Below are 14,363 nucleotides of genomic sequence, written 5' to 3'. Positions count from 1 at the left end.
GTAGCGTTAGGAATAGTAATGAAAAAAAGCAAATGTACACAACAAGATTTTTGTATTCACCCAGGGGAGGCTTGCTGAGAACAAATTCTCTTTTTCAGCAACGCCCTGCTACACACACACACACACACACACACACACACACACACACACACACACACACACACACACACACACACACACACACACACACACACACACACACACACACACACACACACACACACACACTAAAACCTGGTATCTGCCCAGTCCAACCACAGTCTTACACTGTTGGCCACTGACCAGCTCCACTCCAACTGTTGGGGGTTCAGTGCCTTGTTATAAAATAAACATGATTGCTCAATGTAGCTCATGGAAATAAGTTCCCTTGAGCAAACGGAAGGAGAGCGGGTGTAATGACTGATGGATTTGTAATTTCAAAACAATGCCTTTTCTCAGAATTGGAGCATGTTTTGCAATTATGATATTAATAGTTTAAACGACTAGTGTTTAGTAGAGGCAGCATCATTTAATGCAGTGGTTCTCAACCCTTTCTGGATCAGGGCCCACTTGAAAATCCCATCTGACCCACTTAACATGGCAGCCTTTTACACTCCGCTGACCACCTACTCTTAACCGCCTGCAAATAATGGCTGATAAACCAGACCTGAAGGAGATCTCTGGATTTGACAAGGCCCTTTTGAAGAAGACTGAGACACTAGAGAAAATCGTCTTGCCCACCAAAGAAGTCATTGAACAGGAGAAGGCAGCATCATGAAGACATCCTCTATGCACCGTACAGTCCACGGGCATTGGCATTTTTTTGGCAGGCCGTCGTGTTAAGTGGTTGGTTTAATAGACCAGTCAACTAGCTGCACACATCTCTAGTATATAGGGGTGTGTAGGGCTCTAAAACATATACTTTGATATACTAACCACTGTTTTGAATGTTATTGATTCGCTGGAAACAGAATGTGAAACCTCTTGTTTCACGTCCAGTAATTAATAATAATATATATTTTGTTATTTAATAATCTTACTGACCTTGCAACACGTTGTGCAGTGATCAGCTTAATGTTAAATAATGCTTTGTGTCTTTCAGTGGAAGTATACACAACAACAGCAGGGAAGGCCGTCTCTCGGCTAGATAGTTATTGGTAGCAGACAAACCATAGTGTCGGTATGGGGGTTGGATCAGGTTTTAATTTGGCTGGGCAACAGTACTCTGTCATTTTATGTTTACGTGTGTGTGTGTGTGTGTGTGTGTGTGTGTGTTCCTGCTGCAGAACATTGCAAGGATTTTCCTGTTTATTCAAATGAAATTGGCTACGAAATGTGCTCTAATCAAACTAAATATATTACAGCCTTATCCAATCAAAACAAAAACCCAATTTTAAATTCCTCATAAGAAGCCTGTTATGTCACGCTGCCTCCGCTGGCTGGCACACACAGTTTCTGTGTAGGAGATGAGAGCTGAGGGTTGTTTCTGAAAGTTAAAAACACTTGTCTCGGAAGAACTCAGTCATGTCTTTTTTTAGTAGCCATTTATTTGTACCCCTTTGTTTTCTTCTCCCAATTTAGTCATCATGCCAATTAACTCTCCCCACACATTTCTACACACCCTACTGGCTCACCTGCCAGTGAGGAACCCCCACCGGGAGGATGTAGCACCTCCTCCGTCATACTCCTCCTATTCAACACCCCCCACTGACAGGCCCTGACCCCCAGCCCGTAGGAGTCCCTAGTAGGGCTGCACGATTCTTGCTCAAATGTGAATCACGATTTTTCTCCATAAGAATTGAGATCACGATTCTCACACGATTTTTTTTTAACTGAAAAGAAAATCGTCATCTAAAATCGAGATCGCATAGGTGTCTGAATCGAGATCACGATCTTTTTTCGATTAATCGTGCAGCACTAGTCCCTAGCCCAGAGACCAAGATAAACTCTCTGCCCAGCTTCCCTCCCCTGGATATGGTCAACTGTGATTACGTAGATGCTTGGCAAGCTGAATGCTCAGCGGTGGATTCAAACCGTTAACCCTCTGCGCCACTTGAGCACCCTTTTTGTTTTTGATTTCATTTGGATTCCATCGAAGCCAGCATGTCCTCTACGGCAGCATGTCGACACACAGCGAAACCAGTGATGGAAAACATGTTCAGAAACGTCTTTCAATAGAACCTTAATGGTCTCAGATATTTCATAAAAGCAAAGGTAAAAGCCTCGCTCTGCAGTTTCCTCAGCAGGTTGGCTGTATGTAGAACAGCAGGAACAATGGGTTTAGAATGATAATACCTAAACATCATAATTCTACATATTATGATAATTGTTTAGGGAACTCTAGTGTGGGGCACAGACTTGGCCTGACAAATCTTTTCAGTGTGACATTACATTTTTGCTTTAGTCCATGATAACGATATTATCGGATAATCAAAATATGATTAAAACTTTAAATGGCACTTCTGTTAACCACTTGAACCAGGTCTACCAGCATCCCTATTCTGGGGGTAACGTTCACCAAAAATAGCCGATCTACAAGCTCACAACGCTTGTAGATTCGCTATTTTTGGTGAATCGATTTGTGAAGAGTGAAATAAGAGTGTACCAAATTTGCTCTTTACAGGTCTGTTTTATCAAGTGGGTTTAAGTGGTACTGAATTTGCAGCTCAACAAAAGCTAATCCATCTTAGTCCTAGTGTATGACGGAGGACAATTTCACGATTAATTTAAATCTCCACGATACGATTGTTTTGAGCGTTTCTTTTTATCACTATAAACGATCATAACGATTATAATCCCATTCCTACAACATCGCCTCCATGTCAAGCTGATTGTGGACTTACTGGAGGCCGAGAACCAATCTACATTGACAGCATCGCAGTGGATAGGTGTCAGAGACTTAAAAGTTCCTCGCCATCAACAATGTCTGTATTGCCTCAGATGGTTGGGAGAAATTTCAGTGTGAGCCCCCGGCCTGCATCCTCAAAACATTTTTACAACAGCTCCGTCGAGAGCATCCTGCCGAACTGCGTCGCCACCGCCTGGTATGGGAACTGCACCGGCCTCAACCACAAAGCTTACAGAGAGTGATGCGGACACATCATTGTAGTGATGGGTCGTTCATGATCGATTCCTTCAAAATAACTTGTTCATTGACGTGAACAGAAACAAACTAGTTCACTTCCTGAAACTGTTACGTTCACGCTTTCGTTCATGCCCCCCCCGTACACAGGATGGAAGGGAGGGCTGTTCCCGCGACAGACAGACAGACAGACAGCGGTGTGGTTGAGTTGTTTTTCACTAAAAAATAGCGCTACTGAAGGGTGAACGTGAACGAATCATTTGAGCGGATCATTGCCGCGAACATGAACGAAATCGTTCGCTCACTCAAATGAACGTGTTTTCCCACCACTACATCATTGGAGGTAAACTTCCCTCCCTTCATGTAATACACGAGAAACGGTGCATAGCCAAGGCTGAGTGGATCATCAAGAACACTCACCACCTGTCAGCCATCAGTGCAACACGCAATGAGCCCTATTGCCATGTCAGCCTTGGTGACATAGACCGTCACACAGGCATTATCACTTAATGTACTGTATATCATTGCTGTCCATGAGATGGCCGTGGACCCTTGACCGTTCCTGGTGGAAGAAAGCCATGGCGAGGATCCAGTCCAACTGGAAAGCACACTTTAAACGGATGATGTATGTGACTAATACACTCCATTGCTACTGCACTGTCACTTATGTATACACTTGCATAAGTGATTGTTTGATTTGTGCTGCGAAGGGATGTCTCTTATTTGCACAAGACAGTATGATATTCTCTCTCATTTGAATCATTATTTATTTGCCGCACCTTTTACGCACATTTAATATTGTTGTCCTGTTATCTGACGTTTTCCTTGTTTCTTTCTCTATTCGCATGACCATTTTGTAACTGAAAATCATTGGATGTACGAGGACATAATTTCAACCACGCTTTTACACCTGTAAACCTGTGATGTAGCAATAAACTTGGAAGTTGGAGAAGTTGAAGTTGATTTGCTATAAGCACAGCCTCAGGTTACACAGTCAAATCCTCTGTGTTAATTTAACTGAGTATACAAATGTAGCCAAATGGACCTGTATTGGTGAACATCATGGTGACGATGCTATAAACGGAGGCACGCAGTGACTAACTTTATAAGGGATCAAGAGGGCTAAATGCCAGTACACCAAGAAGATAGGCAATCACTTCATTGACAGAGAGACACTGTGTTCGTGGCAGGGACTCCGGGCCATCGCAGTCTCTACAAAGCTCCACTACAGGTTTGGCCCTGGGATAGTGACCCCTCCCTTCCAGATCAGCTCAACGACTTGTATGCTTGAGCCATACCTCATCTCAGCCAGTGTGAAGAGGTGACTAGGATTAACCCCCCCCCCCCCCCCCACAAAGCTGTGGGGACTGTATGACAACAACATCCCTGGACAATGATGAGATGCACTATAGAAAGGAGATGTCTGCGACAACAATACCCTCGCTGTAAATATGAGATGGAGATGGACGGAGATGGTCAGTGACTTCAGGAAAAGTGGCAGTGAGCACCCTCTGCTGACCTGCTGATTAATGGTGCTCCCCTAGAGAGTCAGGTGCACCAAGTTTCTGGGAGTGCACTTTGTAACAACCTGACCTTGTCTACCAACATCACAGCTCTCACCAAGAAGGCCCTTCTGAGGAAGCTGAACACTCCCCCATCTTAACCACATGCTACAGAGGTACCTACCATCAACATTCTGACACACTATTGCTGGCTGGTTTGCAGTGGATAACGAAGACTGTGAAAAAGATAATATAGTAGGTGTCTTTCTCGCGAACATAGCTGGCATCTGTGAAACCCGGTGTGTCCAAAAGGCCTCCCAACACTGCATCTGACTGCTCCCACCTTCTCTTTGCACTCATACCATCTGGAAGGAGGTTTCAGAGCATGTGTCAGGTCTGCTAGTCTGTAGAACTGTTTCTATCCCTAAGCCATCAGGACTCTGAACACTCACTGAATACTGCCCCCCACCATTGATCTGAACTGCATCAGATCGCTCTCTCTGTCTCTGTCTTTCAGTGCTCTTTTTTTTGTTGATGTTTTTACTTTTTAATGATGTCTTGTGTGTTGTTTAAATGTATTTTGGACTGGTGAGAGCTGTATTTTGCTACCATGAATGCTGAGTGTGTGTTATCGAAATGACAAAGAACCTTGAAATCCTCTGTGTTAATTTAACTCGGAGTATATGAATGTAACCAAATGGACCTGTATTGGTTTGCGATACACAGAGCCAATTCTTTGGTGTTAATTTAACTTTGTGTACAAATGGATAAAGGGGAAAGAGAGTAATACAGCCATGCAGTATGCTGCAAGACTGCATTTGATTAACCAACATACATTTACAGTTTTATTTTTATTGGATAGGTTAATGAAGATCACTCTGTTCTACATAGAGCCTAGACTGAAACACACACACACACACACACACACACACACACACGCATACAGAGAGCAACCAAAACAGCAAGACAGACAAGCCGACGACATAAAATACATTTATAAACATAACCACAGACCCTGCACACCTATGACACGTGCACACGTGTGCATGTGCAGGGTTATGTAACCATGATGCCATACATCAAACTGACCACACAATTAAATATTAATCGTTGAACATATTGTATTCAAGTGCCACTTTCCTGGTGTGACAGATGCCACATCAAAGCACTATGTTAGATTATTTACAATTTGTCCTAGAGAGAGTGCACGTTACTTCGTCAGTGCAAAGCTCGATTTATCTTTTGTTGTATCAAGGTGTCGTGTGCTAGAAATAGCCGATTCACAAGTTATAACGCGTCATGGATATTATGCGTTAGCTTGTGGCTATTTTTGGCGTGGAGCATAAAAAAGATCGAAACGACTGTTATTTATTATAGAAAAATCGTGAACATTTGTGCAAATCCTTCAATATATATATTGTTTAAAGCGAACATTTTTAACTCCAATCTTTGCCCTGGAACAAAATATTTTGAGATGGGGGGTCCACGGCCAAATACATATAATTTTGGCGTCCTTGACCTGAAAAAGTTTGAGAACCACTGACGGAAACAGGTCTTAATGGGTTAACAAATACAATCTAGAATTTTGAGGTCATGATCAATTTAGATGGAACACACACACCTGGAAGGACAGAGACAGAGGTGTAGTTGGAAGTAAAGGAAAAAGGTGGATTCATTAATGGAGATTTTCAGACCAAACCAACATTATTTGAATTGGCAACATAAATTTGTACAAATGTTTGCTACTTAGGCCTGTTTTTCTTGATCCTAGTTTACTGATGCACTACACTGTCTTTCTACATTCGATGTATGTGTTTACCTTGCTTATTGTAAGTCACTCTGGATAAGAGCGTCTGCTAAATGCCTATATTGTAAATGTAATCTCTAAAGCAGATTTTAAGTAATTAATACAAGTATTTCATTGAATAATTTTTTATCTTCAAATTGTCTTGAAATGTGTCCTGTATTGTGTGCTTATTGACAGAGACGGTCTAGAAGACCCTCTAGATGACGCAGGCCTGGTGCAACAGCAGCTGGACCAGCTGTCAACCATCGGCAGGTGTGAGTACGAGAAGACCTGTGCGTTGCTGGTCCAACTCTTCGACCAATCGGCTCAGACGTACCAGGAGCTCCTACAGTCCACCAACTCCAGCACGGCAGACATCACTGTACAAGAGGGTGAGTGTTTTTTATCTGTGATACATGTCATTTAGAGTAGAGTCTCGGGGTCCCCACCAAAATGTGTTAATACAGCATCACAATCATTTTAACCACTTTATCCATATTTCATACGTTGGTCATTGGCTATTCAAAAATAGCAGCTATACAAGCTCACAGGGCGTCACTTTGTGCTGAGCTGCAAGCTGCGCTTGTATGTATGCTATTTTCACTAGTTTGGAAAGTGTGCCTCTTTGGTATCAAGCTAAAATGTTTGGTAATTCACTGATATATACAGTACAATACTGTAAAGAATTATTATGCTGAGACTCAGCTGTGTAATATTTTTGCACAGCCCTTCCTTCCTTCCATGTGTTGACACACTGACAGCTGTGCTTTTGCTGTTCATCTATACTGGAAGCATCTTTGAAGCCATTTGAGGCGTGCAAAGGATGTGCAGGTGTTCAGAGCTCTGATACGTTCCCATTGAAACAGCTCTTGTCTTGCTTCGTTTGTTGAATGCCTGTAGTCTATTCTATTTACCCCTTGTGTTTATGTGATGCGTGGAAGTTCAGAATGAAAATACATAATTGAATACAGAAGGCCTTGTCTATTTGGTAGTAGTTACAACATTTTAAACATTATTGCACAAAGCATAACTTGCTTTCATCCACTCAATCCAACGTTTTTTTGTGACCTTGCAGATCGGCTATTTTCATTATTCATCGTACAAGAAGTATTACTGTATATGCCTTAAGTCTGAAAGACGTGCACGTAGTAACATCTTTTCTCAGATGTACCGTAAGAAGGGGGGTGAGGAAGAAATTATATTATGCTATTATGGTTGTTATATATAACCTTTATTCCAGATCATTATGTTGTTCATCTTATGTTATTCATCTTCGTGCCTTATGATACATGATATTTTACATGGCGTAAGAGCCAAGATGTCTCTCTTAGGCCTGATAGCTATTGTTTATGGTGCAGCCTGTCCTTGTAAATTACATGACGGTATAACTATGGTCTGATTCCTTGTGCGTGAGGCAGAACGGCTGTGCACCCCCCATTGTACATCTCCCCTGTCCACCCATTTATTACAGCACCAACACCACCACCTTCTAAGTAGTGCCTCTGACCCCGTTCATTTCCAATTACTGATTGACCGTGAATTCCACCACAGGGGGGCTCCAAGGAAAACAGGTTGGGAACCACTGCACTGAGCTACTGCTGCCAAGCAGTATCTGTGCATTGACTCCAGTAATGGGCTTCTTGCCTTGTGTAGTTTGCCCACCACTGCATCGGATTGTTCATTCTGAAGTCTGAAGCAATGGCAAACGGGGCATTTATAAACACTGAACAATGCTTACTGCTATGATCTCCTTATCAGTTACTTTGGTCAGACTTTTAAAATGTTATGAAGAAGAATACCGGCACTAATTAAGGAGGGGATCCTTTTAGGATTTTAACCAATCCAGTTCTGTAACGCTTCCCTCTTTAACGGTCCGACCCTTACAGGTCTGTAACTCTGAGAGTGTACAAATGGAACGGGTCCATTTGGTCTTTGAAATTGAAAAGTTTGAGAACTACCGGTATTGTAATTGTATAGCTAGCAGACGTGAAGTCCACTTACCAGCTCTCACAGTTTGATAAAACCCGGTTCCAAATGTGATGAACCGATTCCGGTTCCTCGATGTTGGATCCGGTTCCTCCGGTTCCCGATCCGAACCCCTCTTCTAATGCTCTGCCTCCCTGTGCAGGGCGGTTGACATGGTTGGTGTATATAATCGGAGCTGTAATCGGAGGACGGGTATCGTTTGCCAGTACAGATGAGCAGGACGCCATGGATGGAGAGCTTGTATGTCGGTAAGAATTCACCAAATACCATATCAGTTTGGGGGTCCTTGACATGAACATGTTTTGAGAACCCCTGTGCTGATCCATGTTAATTCCGTCGACTAAAACTATGACAGAAAATGTTCGTTGACTGCCTTTTTTCACTGACAAAAACTAAATAAAAAACGAGCTAAAAACTAAGCTATGACTACAACTATGACTAAATATACTGACAATTTTGTCAAATAAAAACTAGACTAAAATGTTAGGGAGGAACTCGTGGACAAGACATCTAGTAGAACTAGGACAATTCATTTTATGCTTGGCTGTGTGTGGGTGTCACTCCGAAGATAGCCGATCTACAAGCTCACAACAGGTCGCAAACGCATTGTGAGCTTGAAGATCGGCTATTTTCAGTACAAATCGGGCATTATGACGCCATCAAGGCCTGCCAAAACATCTTTTAGTCGACTAAATCAACTGTAGATTTGGACTCAAATCTTATATTTAGTCAACTAAAACTAGACTAAAAGTATAAACATTTCAGATGACTAAAATATGACAAACTAAAAAGAATTGTATTCAAAAGACTATGTGACTAAAACTAAATCAAAATTTGCTGTCAAAACGAACACTGGTGCTAATGAAGTGGTTTGTGTTTCTCCGCCACAGGGTGCTCCAGCTGATGAATCTGACAGACTCGCGGTTGGCGCAGGCCGGGAACGAGAGACTAGAGCTGGCCATGCTCAGCTTCTTTGAACAGTTCAGAAAGATCTACATTGGTGACCAGGTGCAAAAATCATCCAAGGTAAATAAATAAATACTGAACATAACATCTGTTTGCTGTTGCATCAGCTCGTACTATGAGCAGGCAGAGCATACTTGTCTGAAGTATGTGGATATTTGCAGATTAGAGATGCGCGGATCGCGGTTTTAGCCGCGGTTGCCGCAGTTAACCGCAGTTTGGGTGGATTTGGGTCAATCAAATATAATTATTAATTCATATTGGATAAACCGCGGGTGAAGTAATGCGGGAATTAAATTAATGATATCAATCTATAGGCCTATAATAGCTTTTAAAAAGCACTTAATTTCACCGTGTGTGCGTTTGTAGTATTTTAATATTACGTCATTTTACACCAGGCACAAAATAGCCGCTCACATGTTGCTTTGCAGGCAGCAGCCAGTGTTGCCAGGTTGCGAGAGAAATAAGTAGCCAGGTCTATGAAAACAAGCCCAAAACAAGTGCCAAACAAGCCCAAAAGTCGCAACACAGAGCATTGTTTTAGCTCTGTGTTTTGTTTTCACTTTTTCTTTCTTTTTCTGTAAAGCACTTTGAGCTGCATTTATGTCATGAAAGGTGCTATATAAATAAAGTTTATTATATTAAAAGTCGCTTATAAAAAGCTTATAAAAAGCCGACATGGCAACAAAGTGGTTGAAAGCGAAAGTAACTTAATGAAGACGTGCGCTTGTTGTTACCATGGTTGTGGATTGTATACAGTCACTGCATCGCGACAGTGGTGAGTAACACTGTTTATAAGAAAACTAACGTCAGGAAAATAACAATTATTTGGTGCGGTTGGTGCGGATCTATAAATAGGATGATATAAGTACCGCGGGTGGATGGCGGATGGATAATGAACTTGTTAACGCGGATTTGGGTGACAAAAAAACCCATCCGCGCATCTCTATTGCAGATGCTCTTTGTTGCTGAGTGGTAGTCTCAAAACCTGTCAAATGAGTTCGCATTTTCAGCTTCCTGGTTCTCTCTCTCTCCAAGTGTATGTTTTTTGGTTAGATGCCTGAAATAAAGTCTGTAAAGTAAATATGATGGCATTCTTTCTGTGTATTAAAAGGGTATATGATGTAAATTGCTCTAAATGGCGGAACTCATATAAAATTAAGTGAACATAGTAAAGAGCTTCATATTTTCATATTTCCATATATCATATTGATAATTAGTGTGTCTAGACGTATGTACGCTACATTATTGATGGAGTCAAGTTAGTCCTAAACAGCATCAGTCTGCTACTAGTGCTCTGTGGATGCTGTGTTGTTTATTAGCTTTAAATCCCTTGTTCATCAAAGCACTAACCGACTCACTGACTGACCGAGTGTGTTCTCTTTGTTACCGGGCAGAATCTGCACAGTGTGAACAGCCCAGATAAGTGGTGGAACGTATACAGAGTAGCTTGCCCCCAAATATGTGTCTGGTGGTTTTGTCGGTTTTGTCTTAGCTTCCCCAGCCCCTCAACAGAACTTGATTCAACCTCATGGGGGTATTAATACAGTCAATACTAGCGTAGTGGGATTTAAAACTTTGGTATGGTGTAATAAAAACACAACTTATATTTGGTTAGATGGCAGATCTACCGGCTCATAACTTTGTGAGCTTGTAGATCGGCCATTTTCGGTGCATAACACTGTCGCGCGACCGAGTATAAATCACGCGTAAGCCTGAACAGAGGTAGTCAATAAAACATCAGCTGATGCACTTAAACACATCATCAGTGTTGTTACCTGGAGTCACTGGGTGTTTCGGGTCTTGCAACAGACACCCTCCTCCAGGCGATCCGACCGAGGCTGATCAGGCTGTGTCCAAGTGGCATGCTACTGGCCCCACTGTCTCTTGGGGGTTAGAGACGGTGCTGATTGGGGGTTAGGGTTAGCCTGGCACTAGCCAGACCGACAACGTGGATCCACTCACACATGGCATGTGTGACTGGAATACGTGAATCCACGCCATCAGTCCAGCCGATGCCAGGCCATGTTAGTTTAGATGTTGCAGCTGGTGTTGGCGACACTAGGAGGCTCTAGGCACTGTGGTTTGGCTCCAGGCCTGGTAGTAGTTTCCTAGCAGCAATCTGTGCAATTGTGAGTTGTTTTCCCTTGTGTATAAAGTCATATTTTTATTGCCACTCCGTTCTAGAATTTGATGTATGACAATGTAGCTTATTTACTATAATCGTTTTTTCACTAATATATGTAACAATACCACAGTTATCGTCATGACAGCAATATGATTATCTCTCTTGTTGTCCAAGCTATCTCTGAGTTTATAAAGTCAGTATTGCACACATACACAGGTTTGGCCAGAGCTACTACACAATGAATATGAATCTCATGTAGGCCTCGTAATGTATTCCTGTAATTATGATGGACATTGAATCAGATCAGGGGAGTCTAACTGGCAGGCTGAAGGGGTCCAGTCCAGCCTGTGGGATGATTTGGGGAAGGGGGAAAAAAGTGTCCCCCAACTGCAGATGTGATTGCCCGTTAGAAAACATCTTATTTATACTTAAGTTGTACGTTGGTGTTGCTTACACAAAATAGCAGATCTACTAGCTTGCAGCCTGTTGTGTCCTTGTAGATCGGCTATTATCGGTGCACGACATGATGTGCAGCTAAGTACTAAATGAGGCCATACACCTCATTGTTGTCATTGTCATTGGAACGAGAACCCTTATTTGAATTGAATGTTGAGATGTTTGCTGCTGTGTGTGTGTGTGTGTGTGTGTGTGTGTGTGTGTGTGTGTGTGTGTGTGTGTGTGTGTGTGTGTGTGTGTGTGTGTGTGTGTGTGTGTGTGTGTGTGTGTGTGTGTGTGTGTGTGTGTGTGTGTGTGTGTGTGATTATAAAGCATTAACACAGATGTTCTTGAGTTGACGTGTGTTTGTTTGTCTTTCCAGCTTTACAGGCGGCTATCAGAGGTTCTAGGCCTCAACGATGAGACCATGGTACTTAGTGTCTTTATTGGAAAAATGTAAGTAACAACAAAACATCTTTACAGTTTAGTGTAACTGTCAATCATTTCCCCTACATGTGTAATGATATAAATATACAGTATGTATAAGCTATTTTGTATTTATTACCTTAAAAAATTTTTTGCACACATCCTGAGTTGTGAACCATTACTCTCTAATATACTAATTGTTTTATTATAATAAGTATGGACTCATGTGTGACTGTGTTTTATCTTTATTGCAGCATCACCAATCTGAAGTACTGGGGCCAATGTGAACCAATCACCTCCAAAACACTTCAGCTTCTCAATGACCTCTCTTTAGGATATCCTTGACCTGTGTGTGTGTGTGTGTGTGTGCGTGCGTGCAGCAGGTGTTGATAAACATTTTAACTACGCTAATTATGTCACAGAGGGAACTTGGACCATTAATTTTGTAGACGCTACACTGTCTACAAGCTCACACGCGATGTGTAGTGAGCTTGTAGATCGGTGTACAGAGACCATTCACGTCCAGTTTTCTAAATCTAGAGGGTTTAAATTGTTACCGTTTATGAGTGGGTATTCTCCTTAACGAGCTGTGTGATCACGTACAGCAGTGTGAGGAAGCTGGTGAAACTCAGTGCTGTGCAGTTTATGTTGAATAACCATACGGTAAGAACATACATCACACACAACACTTATACATGTTTAGCGTTATCTATGCCACTTGTGGGTTCATCTGAAGACATGTTGCTCTACAGCAGTGGTTCTCAAATGAGGTTACGTGTACCCCTAAGGGTACACACAGATACTACTATAAAGTCCACTTATGTTAAAGGATAAAACATTGACAAAGTATGTGTGAACCTGCTGATCCTTACAGTGAATCAAATTAAATCCAACTGTTAATTGAAGACAAGCCTATAGTTATTGTCAACATAATGACATCAAAACTGGAACTAACCCTAACCCTATTAAAATAAATCTGCTCAGGAGGGACCCTGTGCAACCCATTTACTCGCATTTCTTATTTTTAATATTATATCCTTCAAAAGTTAGGTTATGATTCATTCATAGCATCATATGTTAGCTATGGTAAATAATGGTAAATGGTGCATTTATATAGCGCTTTTATCCAAAGCGCTTTACATTGATTGTGCCATTAACCCATTCACACACACATTCATACATCGATGGCGGAGGAAACCATGCAAGGCACCAACCTGCTCATCGGGAGCAATTAGGGGTTCAGCGTCTTGCTCAAGGACACTTCGACACTAGCTCTAGGGGAGCGCCCCAGCCCGGGATCGAACTGGGAACCTTGCGGTTTTCCAGTTCACTCTACCCGGCCACTCGACCCCTGAGCCACTGCCGCCCCATGGCTATGGTTTTCTCTTGCCGTTTTCTAAGCAAAAATGTTATAGTAGGGTAAATGGGGTGCTGAAGAAAGTAGTAATTCTTCTTAACCTATTTTATTACGAGGATCCCCAGTTTGATTTGCATTAGGCCACGGACCCCCCTTTTGATTTTCATCTCTGAGACCCCAATCCACACTAAAACCCTCAGTGTTAATTTAACTTTGAGAGTACGGATCCATTTGGTTCCATTTGTACACTCTCTCGAGTTACAGAACCGTAAGGGTCCATTTGGTTCCTAACAATATAGCTGGGGACCCCATGGAACCCCCTTCAAGGATTGCTGGGGGTCCCCGGAACCCATGTTGAGAACTACTGCTCTACAGAAGAATCACACATCAAATCTGCGATTGTGTTCTAATGTGACATCATGTTATGATGTCATATTCATACTGATGTCAGATCATGTTATGATGATGTCATGTTCCTGTCATGTCAGAGTGAGCACTTCTCATTCCTGGGGGTCAACAACCAATCAAATCTCAGTGACATGCGCTGTCGAACCACCTTCTACACTGCCCTGGGACGTCTGCTCATGGTGGATCTAGGTAACCCCACACACACACACACACACACACACACACACACACACACACACACACACACACACACACACACACACACACACACACACACACACACACACACACAGCCATCATCAAGTACATCA

General features: G+C 42.3%; 2 protein-coding genes across 6 annotated transcripts in view; both read left to right on the top strand.

The window, feature by feature from the left end:
- Nucleotides 1-8,258, top strand: part of cetn3 (centrin 3) — a 180,732-nt gene extending 172,474 nt beyond the window's left edge. The window contains exon 6 of the transcript XR_013932554.1: nucleotides 8,236-8,258. The gene's annotated coding sequence lies outside the window, so the exon portion shown is untranslated. The remainder of the gene's footprint in view (nucleotides 1-8,235) is intronic.
- Nucleotides 1-14,363, top strand: part of xpo7 (exportin 7) — a 45,079-nt gene that overhangs the window by 16,089 nt on the left and 14,627 nt on the right. For 4 of the 5 annotated variants that reach the window (XM_080419828.1, XM_080419827.1, XM_080419826.1 and 1 more), the window contains exons 12-18: nucleotides 6,548-6,741; nucleotides 8,478-8,583; nucleotides 9,226-9,361; nucleotides 12,244-12,317; nucleotides 12,542-12,622; nucleotides 12,887-12,950; nucleotides 14,133-14,241. In XM_080419828.1, the coding sequence (XP_080275954.1) occupies nucleotides 6,548-6,741; nucleotides 8,478-8,583; nucleotides 9,226-9,361; nucleotides 12,244-12,317; nucleotides 12,542-12,622; nucleotides 12,887-12,950; nucleotides 14,133-14,241 (764 nt within the window). Of the gene's footprint in view, nucleotides 1-6,547; nucleotides 6,742-8,477; nucleotides 8,584-9,225; nucleotides 9,362-12,243; nucleotides 12,318-12,541; nucleotides 12,626-12,886; nucleotides 12,951-14,132; nucleotides 14,242-14,363 lie in introns of all 5 variants that reach the window. The other variant, XM_080419825.1, reaches the window with a different exon arrangement.

This window comes from Gymnoscopelus braueri, assembly GCF_963280865.1.
Source record: "Gymnoscopelus braueri genome assembly, chromosome: 22".
NCBI lineage: Eukaryota > Metazoa > Chordata > Actinopteri > Myctophiformes > Myctophidae > Gymnoscopelus > Gymnoscopelus braueri.
The sequence above is the reverse complement of the archived record's forward strand: the minus strand, read 5'-3'. Positions and strand labels throughout refer to the sequence as shown.